The 19,732-nt window shown below is 41.3% G+C and overlaps 1 protein-coding gene across 4 annotated transcripts in view; it reads left to right on the top strand.

The window, feature by feature from the left end:
* The window catches only part of GPD2 (glycerol-3-phosphate dehydrogenase 2), a 124,227-nt gene that overhangs the window by 77,736 nt on the left and 26,759 nt on the right, over nt 1–19,732 (top strand). For all 4 annotated transcript variants that reach the window (XM_048484872.1, XM_048484870.1, XM_048484871.1 and 1 more), the window contains 2 exons: nt 10,603–10,767; nt 11,677–11,821. In XM_048484872.1, coding sequence (XP_048340829.1) covers nt 10,603–10,767; nt 11,677–11,821 — 310 coding nt within the window. The remainder of the gene's footprint in view (nt 1–10,602; nt 10,768–11,676; nt 11,822–19,732) is intronic.

Genomic DNA, 19,732 nt, shown 5'->3' with positions numbered 1-19,732 from the left:
AAGTGTATTTTTGTCTTGTCTATCTGCATCCACATATTTATATCAGAATTATACATACATATGCAACATGTGTTAATGATCTTGTTTAATAATGTGCATTGACATTGACACATTTGTCCAACATTGCTGCATGGCCACAGAAGGGCTGTCAAGACATTTTTCATTGTGACATTTTAGCATGGCTTCCATCAACTGGCACTGACAACGTTTTGCTTTAATTTTAACACTCTGCATTTACTTTCCCTGACATCGCAATAAGATGCGCTTGACAGGTTGAAGGCTTGTATAAAAGAAGTGGGGTAACAACATAATTAAAAGCCAACACCACAAAGTAAATCCTAATTCTGATCTGCCCCCTCAACACCCATTCTTCTTCAAGAGAAGAAAACCATTATCTGTAGAGACCTCTGGCACTGTACTTGTAACTGCTTGAGCAAGTTATTCACACCTGCTGTCATGCCATTCCTAGCTCTCTTTGACTAGCTGCTTGCTTATTTGTTGGAACATTTTTGTTATTATTATTGTAACCCACCCTGAGACTGTGGTATGGGGCAGGTAATACGGTAAGTATAAATAGAATAGAATTATTACACTATTAGATACCAGCTGAGGGAGTACTTTTTTACTTAAAAGTTTTCAAAGTATATAAGAAATAATGATCAGCAAATTAGTACTAAACACATAATTTAAAACCCTGTTCCTAACCTATTCCTTTTTCTTATTTTATATGACAAGTATGATGACTTTTGTGTATTACAAAGATATGTTAACAGTAGAACTTGTCACACTTTATAAAAATGATTCAACATTAAAATACTCTATTTTACTGTTGCATATTCATAACCTGTTGCTTGAACATTAACAGCAGCTCTTGACATAGTATTTTTAATGTTTTATACACACACACACACATATATATGCCACAAAGACAAGTAAATACATACTTTAAATAATGCAACAGAACTTGATTAAACGCAGGAGAGAGAAAACAGTAAAATGCATCCAATAAACTGGATCATTTAGATGATGATGAAACAGAATAAAATACATGCGATGAACTCCTTTAATCTCCACACCACATTAATAGTCAAGCCTAATTTACCACATTAAGGGTAGAAGATGGGAAAAAGTCAAGCTGCTTTTGGTTGGATGGGTAGATGACAGCAGGTGGATTATTTCTTGGCAAGTCAAAATGCAAAACTACCAGCATTTAAAAATGGTAAGGGATGAAGTCTCTATTTAAATAACGGCCCATGCTTGGTGGTCACAGACAACTTCATTGGTTTTCTTGGGAGGGGGCACAAATGAATCCTGGTAAGAAGTCAGAGTTCATCTTCATAGGTATTCTGTTCAGCCCCACATTGGGACTGCGCTTGCATAGGCCTGCCATGGAAACATTTGCAAGCTTTTTGTCTTCTCTGCAGCTCTGAAGAGCACTTGCTCTCCCTTCCTTTGGGAAGTAAGATTCCAACCCAAATGATCATGTGATGGGAGGGGAAGGAGTGCCGTTGGCCATTACAAATAGCTCATGCTGCTGAAATCACATTGGCCTTTGGATTAACTGCTTATGGTGCCTTCCATTGGAGCTGCTCGAAACCAATGACAACGCTCTTCGGAGCCAATCTGTTTGGTGCCGAGGTTCTTTGGAGCCAGTGCACTTGGTGCAAAGGCTCTTTGGAGCTCAACCATTTGGTGCTAAAGCTCTTCAGAACTTAATTGCTTGGCACCAAGGCTTGTCAGAATCGAATTGTTTGGCGCCAAGACTTCTTAGAGCCAATCCACTCAGCGTTAAGGCTCATTGAAGCCGAACTGCTTGGTGCCAAGCTCTTTGGAGCTGATGCACTTGGTGTCAAGGCTCTTCGCAGCCAATCTGTTCAGCGCCAAGGATTGTTGGAACCAATCCGCACTGCGGCAAGGATCTCTTGGTGCCAAGAATTGGTCGGAACCAATCTACTCAGTGCCAAGGTTCATAGGAACTGATCTCTTGGTGTCAAGGATTGTCAAAACTGCTCTGCTTGGCATTGAGATACCAGCCTCTGATTGTGGATCTTTTCACGTTCCAGACTTGTCCCAAAGACTCATTGAGAGAACAACCTGCATCTTCACCCTTGGGTGATTAGCGTTGCTTCTTGGAGCTGGTCTGGATGGCCAAAGCTCTGATCTTATCAGTCTGCCCCACCTGGGGCAGCACGCTCTACAGTACTTTTATTGTATGGCGTATTGCCACATCTCTCCTAACCTTGTCGAGTTCTGTGTGGTCTAGATCCATTGATGGGCTTTCATCTGCTAACAAACTGGAGAACCTGTATAGGGTTCAGAAGGAAGGCTTCAAGTTCCTTTCCCGCAACCAAGTTCTATGACAGTGTCTACTGTTCCATCCTGTAACAGGATTGCAAGCCGATCTCCTCCTCAGGAAAGGAGGGAAATTTACTTCGTTGTTTTACTCTATTGCTCCCTCGGAAACAAAGATGGCTACTTTTACAGCAACACAGCAAAATTCCGGACAGAGCTGTCCGTGTCATAGTCTTTGGTATCTCATCCCAATCCTAAAATAACAATCAGAGTTATTTTCCCTCACCATTCCTTTACTAGCTGGCAGTACAAATAGCCTGATTCCAATGCTTCATGGTGGAATCAAAGCTGCCCAGTCTTCCTTCAACCAAGCCAAATGCTTATCCTTTTACCAAAAGGGGGAGAAGTCAGGGATGTCTTTTCCTGGGAATCCACCCAGGGGAAGGACTTCTGCCTTTTTCCTTTTTTCATAGACTGTCCCAATTGATGTCATTTTGGGAAGCCATTACTGATGACAGTGGGGTTTTTTTGAAGATGGTAAAGGTGGGATACAATTTGGAACTTCCACTCACCTGCTGCTGTTGCAGGAAATTCAGTCCTTGCACTCTAAGGGGATGATCAAGGAAGCCCTTGCTGATCTCAGGACGTCAGGGTCATTCCCCTGCTCTTTTCCCTGATTAATCAGAAGTCTATTGAGAGGTACCCCATTCGGAGTTTACAGATCTTTGGTACACAATTGCATTTTCACAAGTCCTGCATGTTTCCTCTGACAGATGTTGTACCGCTGGTAGCCCCTTTCTCAGGCTTCGCTATAATTATCTTCACAGCTGCATATTTTCACATTTTTATCCAGCCTCAGGTGCCTGATGTTTAGGTGTGGTGACTCGAAATGCGAGTAGGTGGTTTTGCCTTTAGTTGACCACGACCCCAGACCTTTTACAAAGTGTATAGCAGTGCTGGGGCCTTCCCCAACAGACAGTTGAGGTGCAGTACTTTGTGCTTCTGTACTGTTTCTTGGTGGCCCCATCTAGCTGGAAGTGTAGTTTTCCTTCAAAATTCACACCCTCCAGCAACAGGGCTCATGATTAAACCTGAAGAAATCTCTCTCCCATTCCAATGTATAGACTTTATGGGGGCAAGACTAGCGTCCACCCAACCTCCTAGGCAGCTGCCACGGGATCTTTGAATCATAGATTGTTTTTAAGCTCGTTTCTGACAACTGTGGTGGTCCACATTGGCTTATTCATAGAGACTGGTCCTCATGTACATTTTCGATTCCAAAGGCTGTGATAAAGTCCTTGGATTGGTGGACTAACCCAGTGAACTTCCTCCAAGTGAATCTGCCACTTTTTCTATGCATGTGGTCACAAATGCTTCCTTAATCAGGTAGGGGTCTCATGGTTAGAGTGTTGATGCAGAGAACTTGACCTCGGAGCAATAGGATTGCTCTCATTTCTTTGTCAAATATGTTGACTGGGACAGATGTCTAGATCCACTACTGGCAGACTTCCTCCACACATCTGTGCCCAGTGTCTGCCCAATTCTGTCAGTGGCCAATACAACAGGGATTCTTCCTGATGGCTGTTCACATTGCCAGTCCCTGGTGTATTGTAACTGGCATGCTGAGCCAGCATTAAGTATCCTACCAGGTTTGGTCTTTAAACTGATCCTATCTTAGGGAGCTTCTTTAGCTTCCCAAACAAAACTGAATCGATCTGTCTGCTTCGCAGGATAATACCAAGTGTAGAAGATGTGGCTTGAGAGCTGGCACCACATCAGTGGGGGATGAGATCCAATTTTATTGGAGCAGGGAGTTTATCTTCTCGCCATTCACCCTACCAACAAGGCCTATGGTGTTCTCATCGCCTGACATGGGAGCAGGTATCCTTGGTGCCCATCCTAAAATCTTTGACCTGGAATGTGACGTCCAGGTTTCCTCCTGCTCCAAACTACTCAGGCAGGTCCTCTCCTGCACCATGACGTGCAAGCCCTCTCCCTAATAGCTTGACAGCTGCAATCTTAGGATGAGGGCAATCTTCTTACCGTCCAGAAAAGAGTACACCAAAAAGTCCTAGGACAATAGTTAGGTCCATTTTATTCTGTGGGTACAAGGACAAAAAGTTGTATCTGAATCATGTGACTTACCTGTGCTTGATTATCTCCTTCACCAGAAAGGCTCCAGTCTTTCTGTGTCCTCAATTAAAGTGCTCCTTTCTTCTATTTTCACCATTTCATCTGGGATTTCATCTGGGATTGGATTCATTCCCCTCTTTGCCCACCCACCCTCCAGTCATAAGGGTTTACATAGCATGTTCCCACCTGTTAAAAGACCTGTGCCACAGTGGAATTTGATTTTGATTATCACTCGGTTAATGGGATGCTCCTTTGAACCTGTGATCTCCAGTGATTTATCACTCCTGCCTACAAGATAGCCCTCCTCATCACCATCACCTCTGCTAGCAGGGTAGGAGACCTGTGGGCTCTCAGGTGCTATCTGCTTTCAATTGATTCCATCAGGAAAACACGCTGTGGTACCCCAGCCTAGAGCATTCCTAAGCTGGTTTCAGCATTCCACATGGGTCAGGACAGGGTGTGGCCTCCACTAATGGAGCAGTCCCTGAATATACTATATTGCTTTGCAACCTGCACCACACTGTGAACACAATGAAGGGCAATAACCTTTTCATTCTGGTAGGAGACCACATAGAGGGCTAGCGGTAGCTACATCTGTCCACATGAGCATCCAAGCCCAGGAAGTTGGCCTATGGCTCATTAGCTGTGGTTTGGCCATTTGAAGTTCACACTCACTCCACCAGAGCACTGGTAGCGTCAGCTTCCTGGCCATTTTTGGACACTATTTGGTGGACGTTGACTCTCACAGGGATGCTGCAGTGGGCTAAACAGTTCTGTAGGCATTAGTCAAATAGACAACCTCATGCCTACCACCAAGCTACCCATTCAGATGAAATACAGAGTTGCACTTACCTATGACTGTAATTCATCAAGTGGGTTTCTGTGCAGACGCACATCTCTCCCTCCTATCCTACCATGTTGCAACTGGTTTTCCAGGACTTCCTTGTTTAACTGTGGTGGCAGTAGGAGAACTGAGGAAATGGTACTCCTCCCCCTCCCATCACATGACTAGTTGGTTGGGAATCTTCCCTCCCAAAGGGAAGGGGTGGGGGAGCAAGTGCCTTTCAGAACTGCAGAGTAGATAAAAGCTTGTAAATCTTTCCATGGCAGGCGTGCCCAAGTGGAATGCCAATGTGTGTCTGCACAGAAACCTACTCAATGAACTAGTTACACGTAGGTGCAACTCTGTAGAGAGGCAGAGCCAGAGCGAATTGTTCCAAATACTTACTGTTTGAAAGTAAGGGAAAGATGTAACTAAACTGGATGTTTATGAAGATCTTCCTCTACAGTGGTAAGTGTGCATCACAGTAGTAAATGAGGCCTTGGTTAGTCAATTGAATACAAACTCAGAGATTCCATTACCCCAGTCCTCATACTGTATTTTGTTTTCAGATAAGAATATACTATATTTTGTTTTTACATATACTATACTTTGTTTTTACTATATTTTGTTTTTAGTTAAGAAAAATGAATGAACCAGTAGAGGGAGATCACAAGTATGGAACTATGGTGATGTGTTTATATGATCCCTTCATAAATTCTGTTCTTTCTGAAATCCTTGATTCAGTTTCTGTCATTCCCCCTCATCCAGCAAAAATCAGCAATGCCACTGAAAGCTTTACAGATTTTGAGGCCACTAAGAATGGCTATGGATCTCCAGATTTAAAAATGCTTTAATATGAATAGCAGCTAAGTGATCTAGTACTGCAGTCTCTGAGCCTTGCTGTAGATCAAGCCATGGTCATGGCAGGTCCTCAAACTACCTGATCCCTAGCATCCTTGATTATAAGCATTATAAAGTTTGTTACCGCAGTAGTACTATTCTTTGTTTCCTGTTACATTGCCCACAAATTAGCTGTTGTAAGCTTGAAGACACCTGACTCAGCTCTTTGCTATGAGAGAACACCCAAATATTTTCACAATTGTCGTTTATTATTTGTACATTGTATTATTTGTGTTCCAAGCATGATAGGGAATCATTTAATTGTAAAATGAAGGCTAAACTAGACGGGATGGTATCCCTGTAGCTGCCATGGGAGATCCACTGCCATTTTAAAGTGATTTAAAACTGCTGTGAAGGCAATGCTCCTGCCCCCCCCCCCCCCCGCGCGCCACCCCCACTCCCGTGCCTTTTTAGGCCCTTGATGTCTGTACTACTGGGATTCAAAAGGTTTAGTTGCTGGCAGAATCCTTGTTCTGGATATACCAAGGACTTAGTAGAACCCCTTTTATCTTGGATAGGGAAAAAGAGGGCCTGTGGGAAGTTGGATTAGAAAGGTATAGAGTTCAAGCTGTGTTTTGTGAGGGTTTTTTTTTTACAACTTTCTGGCTAGTTAATATACTGGTTCTATATTTTACTCCACCTTTGGTTAGATTACCAGATGTTCTTAGTAGATGTTTTTCTCAAATGTCAGATAGTCTGCTCTTTTCCTGACCCCAGGCAGAATTCCCATATCCTATCCCACCGTTGAATTACCAGCCTGTTGACTATTGCTTGGCTGTAGGGCTGCCAGATTTGGGTTGGGGAATCCCTGGAGATTTGGGGGTGGAGCCTGGGGAGGTGGGGTTTTGGGGGTGTGTGGCCCTCAGGTTATTATGCCATAGAGTCCACCCTCCCAAGTATCCATGTTTTCCCCAAGATAACTGATTTTTGTAGCCTGGAGATTAGTCATAATTCTGAGGTATTTGCAGGCCGCACATGAAGGTTGGCAACCTTACTTGGCTGCAATAAATGAGGAGAGGAGAAGCCTAAGTCAAGTCACATTGCCTCTTCCTCACTCTTGGCTAAAGCTCATGAGCTTCCTTCTTTCTCTCCTTATTCGCCTCTGTTAGCTTTACTGAATTCCTGAACTTTTGAGTTCTGAAACAAAACGAGTCTTTTACAGCCCTCAGCCCTGTTCTTGTCATTTTGTCAGTCTTTTCACCCGTTTTGTCTAATTTAGTTCATCCCTTTTGCTGTTCTTTGAAACACAATATTTTAAAGCTCCTCCCTTCCTCTTGTCATTTTACTGCCTTTTAAATTTCTCCTCAGGAGAAGCTGAAATCTTTGAAGCGTGTTCCTGCTTGCGGTAGTGAGTCCTCAGTAGCAGGGGAACAGGGCTTAAACAGAAGGCAGAAAAAAGACGGGAAAGAGGATCCTAATCTCCTCCATAGTTTTATTTCTGGAAAGACAAGTTTTTGTGATGGTCTGTGCTTTCCTCACTATATGCCAGAGGCTATAACGGGCAGTACAATTGAACAAACCGGAATCTCTGCATTCAGACAGTTAATGAGCAAATTAACCATCATTTAGAATCCCCCCGATTAGCACCAACTAACAAATCACAGTTTGTTAGGCATCCTTCATTCAGACATCACATTAAACCAGAGACGATTCAAACCATAATGATTTATCACTATATTTTAATGCAACTGCTTTTTTAAAAAAATGAAGCTTGTTTGCCAGTAATTATCATCTGCCAAGTTGAGCTGCTGTTTACCCAGAGTGAGGAGAATCGTAGATACTCAAAAGAAAGATAATCAAGAATTTGATTAAAGGAGGAGGATTCAAGTATTTCTTGTTGTATTTCTTTTTTTAAATTGAGCAATGATCACTTCTATTTCTGCAGTACTTTTGATTGTCTCTTTAGAACTGAAGGAACTTTTGGGGCTGTGCATTAGAACAATGTTTAGAGTAACTTAAACTGCAATCATAAGCAGAGTAGCATCTTTCATGTGTATTGAAGTCAGTGGGTTTGGAATAGGGTTAACTCTGTTTAAGGTGGCCCCGTTGAAATCGCACTGTGTTCTAACCTTATAGAGGGGCTTTGTTTTGTTTTATTGGATTTGTATGCTTCCCTTCCCCTTGTGGGCTCAGGGTGGCTTCCCACATATCAGGTATACAATCCTAAAACATAAAGTATACAACTATGCAAATCTAGTCACTATCCTAATGCCTTGTCATCTTTTCATTGTCTCCTTGTGTTAAGCAAAAAGTTGTGAGAGTCTCTCTATTATAATAGTTATAAAAATGCTTTTAACAGTTTGAACAGAGAACATGTTCCTGTGAAATACGAATCCAAGGTAAAAATACAAGGAATCCTTTTTTTTATGATCAGCTTCTAAGTTGTATACCTTTTTTTGGAGACAGTTATACTTGAATCAATTATATTTGTAACAGTGAGCCTGACTTTGATTGGGTAAAGAGGGATATATATTTAATAAAATAAAAAATGATAAAATAAATACCATAGGTTTTTTTTCCATAGTGAGCAGAAATAAATTGTATGGTAATTTTATTTTCTCTTTCGCGAAATATTGAGTTGTGGCCTGAAGTTTCTTATTCAGTATCTCTATTTAAGCTGTGCTGTTTTTGAAGCGTGTACTGCTCCGTATTCCACTGAATGAAAGAGAGCTCATTGTTAAGTATTACTTCACCAGTAAGAATATAACACGAGTACTCCATCTCTGTCAGCTGTCATTATTGAAACGTCTTCTGCATAACTCGGGAATCCCTCTGTATGTGAAAGTTCTTCCTAGTCCTGATTTTTGTATGTGCAGTCTAGGTTTCATAGAACTAGAGAATGTATCTTCATGCAAATTTCTAATTATTCAGTTAATACATAACAAAATGGATACTTTTAGACAGATGAAAAGAGTGTCACAAACCAAAATGCATGCGTATTATAGACTGCTTCTACAAATTCTGTGTATAGATTGTCTCTTCTTTCAATAATCTGTTCTGGATTTTTTAAAAATGCATTAATGTCTTATCAGTTCTATTCTATGACTGCAGGCACCGGAAGCAACAAGCAACAATACAAAATTATCAAATTAGACTAAAATGAATTAAAGGCTTCTAACTTTGTACAAAAGCTTTTATTCTCAGCCCTGCATTTCCTAATATTTTGTGTGTGTTTTATCGGAAAGGAAAGCTTAGTACCTACTCGGCTTACTTAAATTTCACGCATTCTGTTATTTCATCCACACTAGAATAAGAAGTTTTGGTGGGGATGCAGAGTTTCAATAAACATTGATCCTCTTTGCCCTTTTAGTTTGGAAACGGATTATGTACGTAGATACTAGGTGTTGTGCGGGCAGAATCAGAAGGGGCCTAACTTTACATAAATCATTTATATCGGGAGCCTTTTGGTGTGCTGGCAACATAAATCAACAACAGTATCCATTACCATTCACGTTCCCCCCCCTCCCAATAGTATTATCTTGATAGAACCGGTCCCAGCACATGGGCCCGCTGAACCCTACCTTTGGAAGTCTAGCCCTTTGTAATTAATTATTCGGGGCACACGGAGGCTTAGCCCTTGCTATGTGGAATAATTGCAGCCAGCCAACATCCCAGGTTTTAACTTCAGTGGCAATAATAAATAGAAAGTCTCAGGTGATGCCACTATTTTAAAGTAATTAATCACCTCTGCTCTTCTCTACCCCCCACCCTTTCTCTCTCTTTTTTTCCATGTTGATTTTTCCCTGTCATACAGCTAAGGAGATTCAGTTATAAATGTTTAATGGTATATATGATAAGAACAACCATGGGCTAAACATGGTTTGTGCTTTTTGAGGAGTGGGGGAGACTTCTAGATTGTAATTTTTAAAAGAAAACCTGTAAAGGCTGTAAATTGTGAAGTTCAAATGTGCATAAAATGAATGCCTGTTTATAGGCAGCTGCTGGCTTACTGGTGGAATTGCTAAAAGATCATTGCTTGCTTTTTTTAATGTCATGCCGTACATGCGCTAATAGAGATTGTTAATTAACACCAGTGGGGCCGTCAAAAAATTAAAAAAAAAACCCTCCAAAGATGCTGTATTAGTGCCAAATGGGGGTCTTTCAAGAATCCTCCTCCTCTTCCAAAGCAGAAAGTGGCAGCTTGTTTTTGAGGTTCTTGACTGAATTAATATAAATAGTTGATTTTTAATACATAAATACATTATCTTAGACAGTAATCCTAGCGATTTGCACGTTTGTTTTTTTCCTGTGCCGTTCTAAAGAGGAGGTGAATGCTCTGACCTGCCGCAAGACAATGTTTCTTTAAATAATTCTTGTGAGACTTGACCAGCCATCATGTATATTCAGTGTGACAGGGACAGATGTGACAGATCGGTTCTGACACACTTCCATACCACAAGTCAGTGGCTTGAGGTGACTCATGTCCTTCCTTTTGATTCTGCCCCCTGCTGCAGGACAACACAACGACGCACGAATGAACCTTGCCATTGCTCTCACTGCTGCCAGGTATGGTGCTGCCACAGCCAATTACACTGAAGTGGTGCGCTTGCTGAAGAAGACAGATCCAAAGAGCGGGAAGGTCCGTGTCTGTGGAGCAAGGTGCAGGGATGTTCTCACAGGTACGTGGTCTTCGCTCTCTAAGGTATTTATAAACTCTCCTGCTTCTTTTTTACTTCGTAGGTAACCTAGGTTGACTCTCACAGGCATTTACTTTGGTTCTGCTTTGTTTGACAAAGGCGACGTTTCCTACATTTGCTTTATGCCATTTGGTGCATACTGAAATTATTCATCTCTCCCTCCCCCGCCCCCGCCCAGCACTTCGGCACACAGGGGTTTAACTGGATAAACCACAGCTATCTGCAAATGCATTTTGCTTTTCTATTTAAAGAAACAGGGAATTAAATAATTTCCCCCCTAAAAGGTAGAATAGAGGCGGGGGGAGGGCAGGAGTGCAAAGGGAGGCTAAAGTTTGTAAATATCACTTATCTGACAAAGGAGGCGTGTTTCCAAAGTGCAGTGGCATGTCATTAATGCCAATCATCTTAAAACTTCTGTCAGGTTTTCATTCAAATCCTAATGCTTTGGCATACTAGACCATGCTTTATATCCAAGCCCTTCTGTCAAGCAAAGCTGACGTTGTAAAATACCGTGTGGTGTGCTCTCAGTAATAGTACAATTTAACAAATTCCAGGGTTTAAGCATGTCATTAAATAAAGAACTCAATAAATAAAGCACAAATTGGGGATGAAAGCTACTGCCACTTTTGATTTTTATTTGGGAGAATTTGTTTGCAAGCACCTCATCTACCTTAAAGAAGTCAGCAACACTTTCTTTTTTTAAGTCAGGCGGTTTCTAATTTTTGTGATAAACGGAAGTCGTTCCGTTCCTACAGCAAAGGGAATGTGTGGGAGTGTGCATGTATATACAGGCTTCACAATAGGTTAACTTCATAGATAAATTAATAATCCAGAGAGTCAGTGAACAGGGAAACAAATGGAGTATGTGATTGATGCTGTTTTCTTTCACAGGGCAGGAATTTGATGTCAAAGCCAAAGGTGTTATCAATGCTACAGGACCTTTCACAGACTCTGTGCGGAAAATGGATGAGCAGGAAGTAGCAAACATCTGTCAGCCGAGCGCAGGCGTTCACATTGTGATGCCTGGATATTACAGGTAACAGTATTCAAAAAACCAGATCGTTTATAAGGAACTCGGGTTGTGAGCTTGACAAAATAGAGGCGAGGATGTAGTGGGAGACACTTTTAGGTTTAATTGAGCAAGCTGAATGCAAGCCTCTCTTCCTCTCCAGGAAAGGAAAGCTTTTATGCCCTAGTTAAAAAAAAAGTTCTTGTTTAAAATATGGGTAGAAGGAACAAGATATAGTCATTTGTAAACTGAATTACTGTCACAGTGTAATGATTATATTTGGACTTAGGAGATCTATGTTCAGTGTCCCACCTAGCTATGAATCTCATTAAGTTACTGTGAGTCAGTGACTTGTATGTGGAGTTCCCCTAAACATTTTCATTTACTGAAGAGCAGGGTGGCAAATTCTGCCAATTTCCTTCTTTCAGTACAGACAAATTGGTAAATCCCATTCCATGAAGTTTGCAGACCCTTGGATATGTGTCACTGCGTTTCAGCTTAATCTGTCTCACTGGATTGTTAGGATAAGAAAGGTTAGAGATAACACCAAATCCTGGAGTTCTTTAGAGGAAAAATTGGAATAAGGATGTAAATAAGACTCTTGAAATCCATATAGAGGAAAGTTTACTCAAAAGCATCCCACTTCAAAATCTGTTTGCAAATGAAGTGCTTTCACAACCCTATGCATGTCCAACTGGTTCAAACCAGCTTTAAGGCAAGAGCACTTTGCATGTGAATGCAAAGTGCTTCCTGGTAATTCCCCCTTCCCAAAGTTCAAAGCAGAGCTTTCAATTTTGTTTTGGATTTTAACATTTTATTTTGGACAACTTACGAACATACAAAGGAGAACATAGCGCTGAAGTATGTACATTCCTATTGTAACAACATACATTAATTTAAAACTAGAATAATTTACTACAAAGCATATTAACCTTTAATACGATACTTCTATAATATCTTGAAGAGCTTAACCTTCATATACTCAGTCATAACAAACAGTAATCAACTCCATGCCTTTATCCTAATTAACTCCATCTGATGACTGATCTAATTTTTCTACAACTTTCTCTTCTGATAGAGAAGAAAGATATCTCTCTTTTATTTTGTGAACTCAGTATAATTTCTTTTAAAGGGTACCTTCCTTCATAAGCCAATCTGGCTACTGTCAATATAGTTAAAATAATAATTGTGGAATTTTAGGGGTTATTGTAATATAATTTCAAAGGACAGTCTCCTAAGTAAATAGTACTTCTCTGCTCCACAATATACTAACCTGTACACTAATCTCTTTACATGGAAAATGTATCAGCTTTGCCCAACCAGGAAATAGGTACCATTGGTATAACATTTTTATTATATTTTATTTAACTTGGAAACTGATTGAAAAGGAGGATTCTTGGGCAACAAACATTTTGTCTTAGAGTTAAGAATATCTCTGAGTTTGCTTATTGCCAGCTTACCACATTATAACATTAAGAACAGGAGTATCTGAGCTGGATCAGACCTGTGGTCTATCTAGTCCAGTATCCTGTTTCATACAGTGGTCCACCAGGTGACCCCTGAAAGGCTTACAGGTGAATTATGGAGGCCTTTTCCTGTTGTTGCCACTTAGCAATGATATTTAGAGAGTTACAAGGCTCTGAATGTGGAGGCCCCATTTAATCATCATGGCTGATAGCTGTTGATTGACGAGTTCTACACAAGTTTGTCTAAATATCCTGTTAAAGCCATCTGAAGTAGTGGTCATCACCGCAGCAGATTTCACAAGCTAATCACTCTTCAAAGAAATACTTTCTGGCCTGAGTATTTCGGCACCTTGTAATCAATCTTGCATCTGTATGACCACTGCGGGTGAAAAGGTTGTGTATTCCCTGCCTCAGCTTTGAGAGTCCTAGATTTCATTTAGAAAACTCTAGTAACAGCCTGATTTTTAAAAAATCATTCGTAGCAAAATGGCAAAGAGAGTGAGCTGGGAAGTCCCTCACTGGAACCATTGATTATGAATAGTCTTAGAGACAAGTTTCCATTTTATCAGCCCCTCTCCCCATTACAATATGGAGATAATATGGAAACTGTTGTATGATTGCCCAGAAAGATTATGGAACCCTGTTGTATATGTGCAATGTGCTACAGAAATAACAAGTATTAATAATCAAACATTTCCCTGTTAACAGTACAAATAGTTTATGTATTGTTTAACACGCGGCACATGCAACTAAAAGAGAATGCATACCTAAAAATAATATTAAGCAACAGCTCAATGGAACAAGGTCTCATGTTATCATAGATCATATGCTTGTTCAAGAAATGCAGCTACACCTGGGTGGGCTATCAGAATACCTGATCTCATCACCTGATCTCATCACTGTTCTGCTGTCTTGCTCAGGTGCAAGTGCCAGCTGATAGTTCATCAAATGCCAGCATCTATCACTTTAGCGTCATCAGTGGTCTGATGGGAAGTCAAAGCGGCTTACAAATGTATCAGAGTATTATGTATGCTCGGCTTGTTCTGGATCTAGTGAATTTGTTAATTCAGGGGCTATGAGGTGTGGGCTGAGAGCTTTTTGTCTCATGCCATTCAGCTTTGGCCAAAAGGCTTGCACTCAGCCATAATCAGACTTTATACCTGTAGTCTGGAAGGAATGGAAAAACTTGACCTTGTTAAGAAGTGGCAGCTGGCTGTCTTGTTTCAAAATTTCCCTTCTTAGTTTGGCAGTGGGATTCTGATTCTTGATACAAATCATAAATAGACCTGTAAAAGTACAGAGTAGGAATTCACACAAAAGCCTAATTCCATTCTTCCAGGAAGTAGAAAAACCCTCAGATGAGGTTTGTTCTTGTTTTCGCTTTCTCTGTCTCTCTCTCATATTCACTGTGATCCCCCATTCTCCCATGAAAGCTCACCAGCTTACCTTGGGCGCATCACACACTTAGCCTAACCTTCCTCAGAGCATGGTTCTTGTGAAGGTAGAGGAAGAAGGACATTGTGATAAGCTGTTTTGGGTCCCAGTTATAGAGAAAAGTGGGATACAATATTTTTAAATATATATTATATGGGGATAGTTACTACTGTTTGCATATTGCCGGGGCTTCTGTCTACACCATCCACCAATGTAGTGGAGAAAACAAAGTTGCTCAGTGTATTGTCAAGGCTTAACCAGTACTTAAAAACCAGTACTTAGAAACACCAGAAGCAAACCCCAAGGGCAAGCTAAGTTCATGGACAATGGACTCCGCCCACACACAGGATTTGCATTCACCAATACTGCTGCTTCTGCTGCAGGGAATGCAAATGTGACTAACAATGTAAATGGACTGATAACCCCACCCGCAATACAATGCACCTTTGCATAGCAAGTTGCACTCAAACACTTATTGATTGGTTCCCCATCCTGGGACATGGACAATATATATCCCACTAAACATTCCCTTCTCACTAGACACAGTGGGTAGCAGACTTCTCTCATGATACACCTCTGAAGATGCCAGCCACAGATGCCGGCAAAACGTTAGGAACAAGATCCACCAGACCATGGCCACACAGCCTGGAAAACCCACCACAATCAAAAGTTGCTCAAAATTGTCCCTCATAAGAGACAGCTGAAGATTGAGCATTTTTTGTTCCTTAATCTTTTACCCAGAGAGAGTTTGGGACTAGTTAGTGCTGGTTGTACACATAATGATTTAAGACATGTTCAGTCCCAGGTGGAACACAGTATTGTGCATGCAGTAAGCATCTGTTTCATTTGCCGTATAACAAACTCTGCATCAGTTTGAAGTTTAGATGACCATTTTATTCCTTAGCATCTTTCATAACACCAAGTGAAAGCTGCATTGCTTCCATCTCTAAAGTAAGATGAGCCAAGAAATATGTACGCATAATAAATATGTGCATCTTATTGAAATTTAAATGCTATGTATTTAGCAACAGGTTTCTGCCCTGGTGCCAATTGAACCTTGTTTAGCAGAAAAATGTTGTAATGAAATGACACACGACTTGTCTCTTTGGGGAAGTACTTTGACATGAACCTGGAGAAATGGTAAATAGTTTAAAGGCTTTTTATGTGTAAATGTAGATAAGATTTAATTAATTTAATGTTAATACAATGCAAGCATTTCCCTGTGGGTTCTTACATTTTTATATTCTTCATTAATGATTCCTGTGTTCCCTCTACTCTCATTAATTCTGTTCTTTGAATACATGGCCTCATTTAAGTAGATATGACATGACTTTCTCATACCCTGATTACATTACTGGGCTGTAATCTCATCTAAATTTCAAGCTTTAATCCATTTGGACTTGCCTATGGATTTGACCATGTTTTACATAGCAGCGCATTCCATCAGGTGTTTCTGTGCTGTCTTTGGAAAATGCGCTATATAAAAAAGGGGAGGGCCCTTGTTCCAAAAGGGCCACTCAATGCATTACGGCACATGTAGGTTGGTTCTAGTTTCCCTGCCCTATGCCCTGCATAACATTCAGATGTGAACTGCTGGTTCTGCTCACTATCCATATGCGCAGACTCCAGTTCAGTTTGTGATGGCAGTGGAAAATAGGTAGTTCGTTTTTGAAACTTCGGTAGCACGGGTAGCCTCTCCATCAAGGGGGAAATATAAGACACTGGATGATACGTACAGTTGAGCCTCTGTGGTGGGTGATATGTTCACTTGAACTTTGGGGCTCCAGTTTTATACAAGTTGCTGCTCTTGAAACAAGAACAGTGGGTTTCAGTGCTGTGCAAAGATCTCTTGCCATGAAAAAGCCCCCATATTCCTATATACAAAACCCCGCTCCCTTCACATACCTATCGGTCTTCTCTCATGGCGCTTTTCTGCTCAGGATATTTTATTTTATCTTATTGAATTGTGTGCCCAGCTTTGTCCCAGGGAAGAAGACTTTGGAGACAGGCAGTAGTCAAAATATTTTAAAGCACTCTTCTGTTACAGTCCTGTACAGCAGGGGTTTTCAGCTTTTTTCAATCAGCAAACACCTTTAAATTCTGACACAAGGTGGGTGCAACCACAATATGGCTGTCACAAGAGGGGGAGCCAACCACGAAATGTGAGGTTATGCATACCTCTGGTAGTAGGCCAACACTTCAGGCAGGAGCTCTGTCTAAAGAGACGCCTTTTTAAAATTAACGTATTGTTCAAAAATATTTTCTTGCACGCACAAAAAATGAGTAGACATACTGAGCTAGCTAATAAACCCTCATCTGCCATCTGACAAAGGGATCTTTGACTCTTGAAAGCTTATGCTCTGAAAATCTTGTTGTCCTGTAATGTGCTACTGGATCCCCAGATATAGCGCCAAATCTGACGGTTTATGTTTTCATTTTACAGGCATCGAACACACTTATGGAAAAGGAAAACATATGTGCTTCTGACTATGCTGTTACATGAGGCCTCTCTTATGAGCAGAGATATTTTTAACCTGCACTGTTATTTCTAACAATGACAGCACTGAAGGGCTGGTGAGAGCTCATTGCAGAAGTGTACAGGTTTTCCCTTGGAAGAAAATAGTAGGTCCTCAGGACCACTTTAGGTCAGGGAAAACAGAAAAAAGGAGAAGGCTTAAAGCCCTTCTATCCTGCACTGGATTTCTGACTGAAATGGCCCTGGTGGGGCTACTGTTTCCCCCTATGTGAAGATATTTCCCCCTCTATACTTCTGCAACAAGCTCTCACCAGCCCTTCAGGGCTGTCATTGATACAAGTAACAGCGCATCCCTTCAGAGCCGACTGTCCCTGCTCCTTGCTTGCTGTACCTGATAGCTGGGCTGCCCAATCTGGAGCTGCTGGTGTCTGGGGATATTACTGCACTGCCTCCAGAGAGCTTTCTGGCAGTGCAGAGAAAAAGAAAAAGCCCCCAAAACTCCTTGCCACTGGAAAGTCTTCCATAGGGCTTAGTGGACTTACGCCATCTAAAAGGGTGGCATAGTTCCAGGGTCCAGGCTGTGGCACAACTAGTCCCAAAACCGGAGCGGAAACCAATGTCGTCTCCATCCCTGGGTCTGCTCCTCCACACCAGTGTCCAATTGGGATGCCAGTGCAGTTCCTTGGTGGCCTGGAATTCTGGGTCTTGCTGCCATGGAGCTGAGGGACAGCTCGCTGCCAGCGCCTTTGCTCCTTCCACCGACGCGGGTGCCCCTTGCGCGATGAAGGGGACAAATGTTTGGTGCAGCCCTGCACTGCCCCTGCAAGTGGATTTGGCCCCACCCCATCTGGATTGGGCAGTTAATTTCCACAGGGATTTCTCAGTGCAGGCCTGCTTGGCAGGATCTAGGTAATCACCGGATAGAATCCTAAACTGTGATTAGGGTACGTATACTTTAATGCTTCTGTTTCCTTATGTCACATACCAGTTGTGCATATGAATTCACTATCCTCAGCTCTTCATCCGCAATGTTAGAAACAGGAAAAATGATCTACTTTACAAGGTTTTTTGAAAGGATTCATGCAATACTGTATGTGAATTTCTTTGAATGCTCTGAAGTGCTGTAGAAAGGCAAAGTATTGTCCTAAAATCTTATCCTTGCTGTATCCTGAATTACCATTATTTGCCAGCTTAATTCAAGAAGCTCAAATAGATAGGGTAATAATGGGAAAGATGGTTTTCCATTCTCCACCACTGTATTATTTCTTTAGTGATTCAGTGACTTTAAAAAATGAGTTCAAAAGACCTCTCAGCAATCTTTCGAAAAATTACATTCACCTTCTCTGCAGGTCTGCTTATTTTAAGCCAATTTAGAAATCTACCTGAATGCTTGTCAAAAAGTTTTTTGAATACTCAGTCTCTATATTAATTTTCTAAGTTTTCCTGCCTTTCTGAATCAATATTGATTTCATTTTGAAAAGTAATTACTTGTCTGCCACAGTTTACCTTGCTCAAGCCCATGTTGACACCCACTTTTAAAGCTGTATTTCACCAAATGTATCCTTAAGCTGTATATAAATATTGCCTCAAAGGCTTCTTAGTGTAGAACTTAGACTTCAAGTGCATGCACTTGTCACCCCCCTCAGAGAACTTCACACATAATACTGTTCCCTCACTGAGATAATTTCTGAGCTGGATAAGTTTTTCTCCCTTAAGGCCACCTTATATGTTAGTTGGCTACTGTAATGTGCAGCAAGTGATATCTTGTGTCTAAGATTATTTAAATCCCATTCATTTAAATGTGTTTCATGTTAACAGCCCTATATATTTAAATCAGTGATTGCTGGTGCCTTCAAAAATTAAGAACATAAGAACAAGCCAGCTGGATCAGACCAGAGTGCATCTAATCTAGAACTCTGCTACTCACAGTGGTTCACCAGGTGCCTTTGGGAGCTCACATGCAGGATGTGAAAGCAATGGCCTTCTGCAGCTGTTGTTCCCGAGCACCTGGACTGTTAAGGCATTTGCAATCTCAGATCAAAGAGGATCAAGATTTGTAGCCATAAATCGACTTCTCCTCCATAAATCTGTCCAAGCCCCTTTTAAAGCTATCCACAGGTTAGTGGCCATCACCACCTCCTGTGGCAGCATATTCCAAACACCAATCACACGTTGCGTGAAGAAGTGTTTCCTTTTATTAGTCCTAATTCCCCCCCCCCCCCCCAGCATTTTCAATGGATGCCCCCTGGTTCTAGTATTGTGAGAAAGAGAGAAAAATTTCTCTCTGTCAACATTTTCTACCCCATGCATAATTTTATAGACTTCAATCATATCCCCCCTCAGCCGTCTCCTCTCCAAACTAAAGACTCCCAAACGCTGCAGCCTCTCCTCATAAGGAAGGTGCTCCAGTCCCTCAATCATCCTTGTTGCCCTTCTCTTCACTTTTTCAATTTCTTTGAGGATTGAGGATGCTGTGATTCTCACTCACTTTGCCTCACTGCTCCCAAACATGAGACCAGGTGGGGTCAAAGTTCAGGAGGAATTCACCAAAATAACTGTATC

Source organism: Sphaerodactylus townsendi, linkage group LG02 (genome assembly GCF_021028975.2).
Source record: "Sphaerodactylus townsendi isolate TG3544 linkage group LG02, MPM_Stown_v2.3, whole genome shotgun sequence".
NCBI lineage: Eukaryota > Metazoa > Chordata > Lepidosauria > Squamata > Sphaerodactylidae > Sphaerodactylus > Sphaerodactylus townsendi.
The sequence above is the reverse complement of the archived record's forward strand: the minus strand, read 5'-3'. Positions and strand labels throughout refer to the sequence as shown.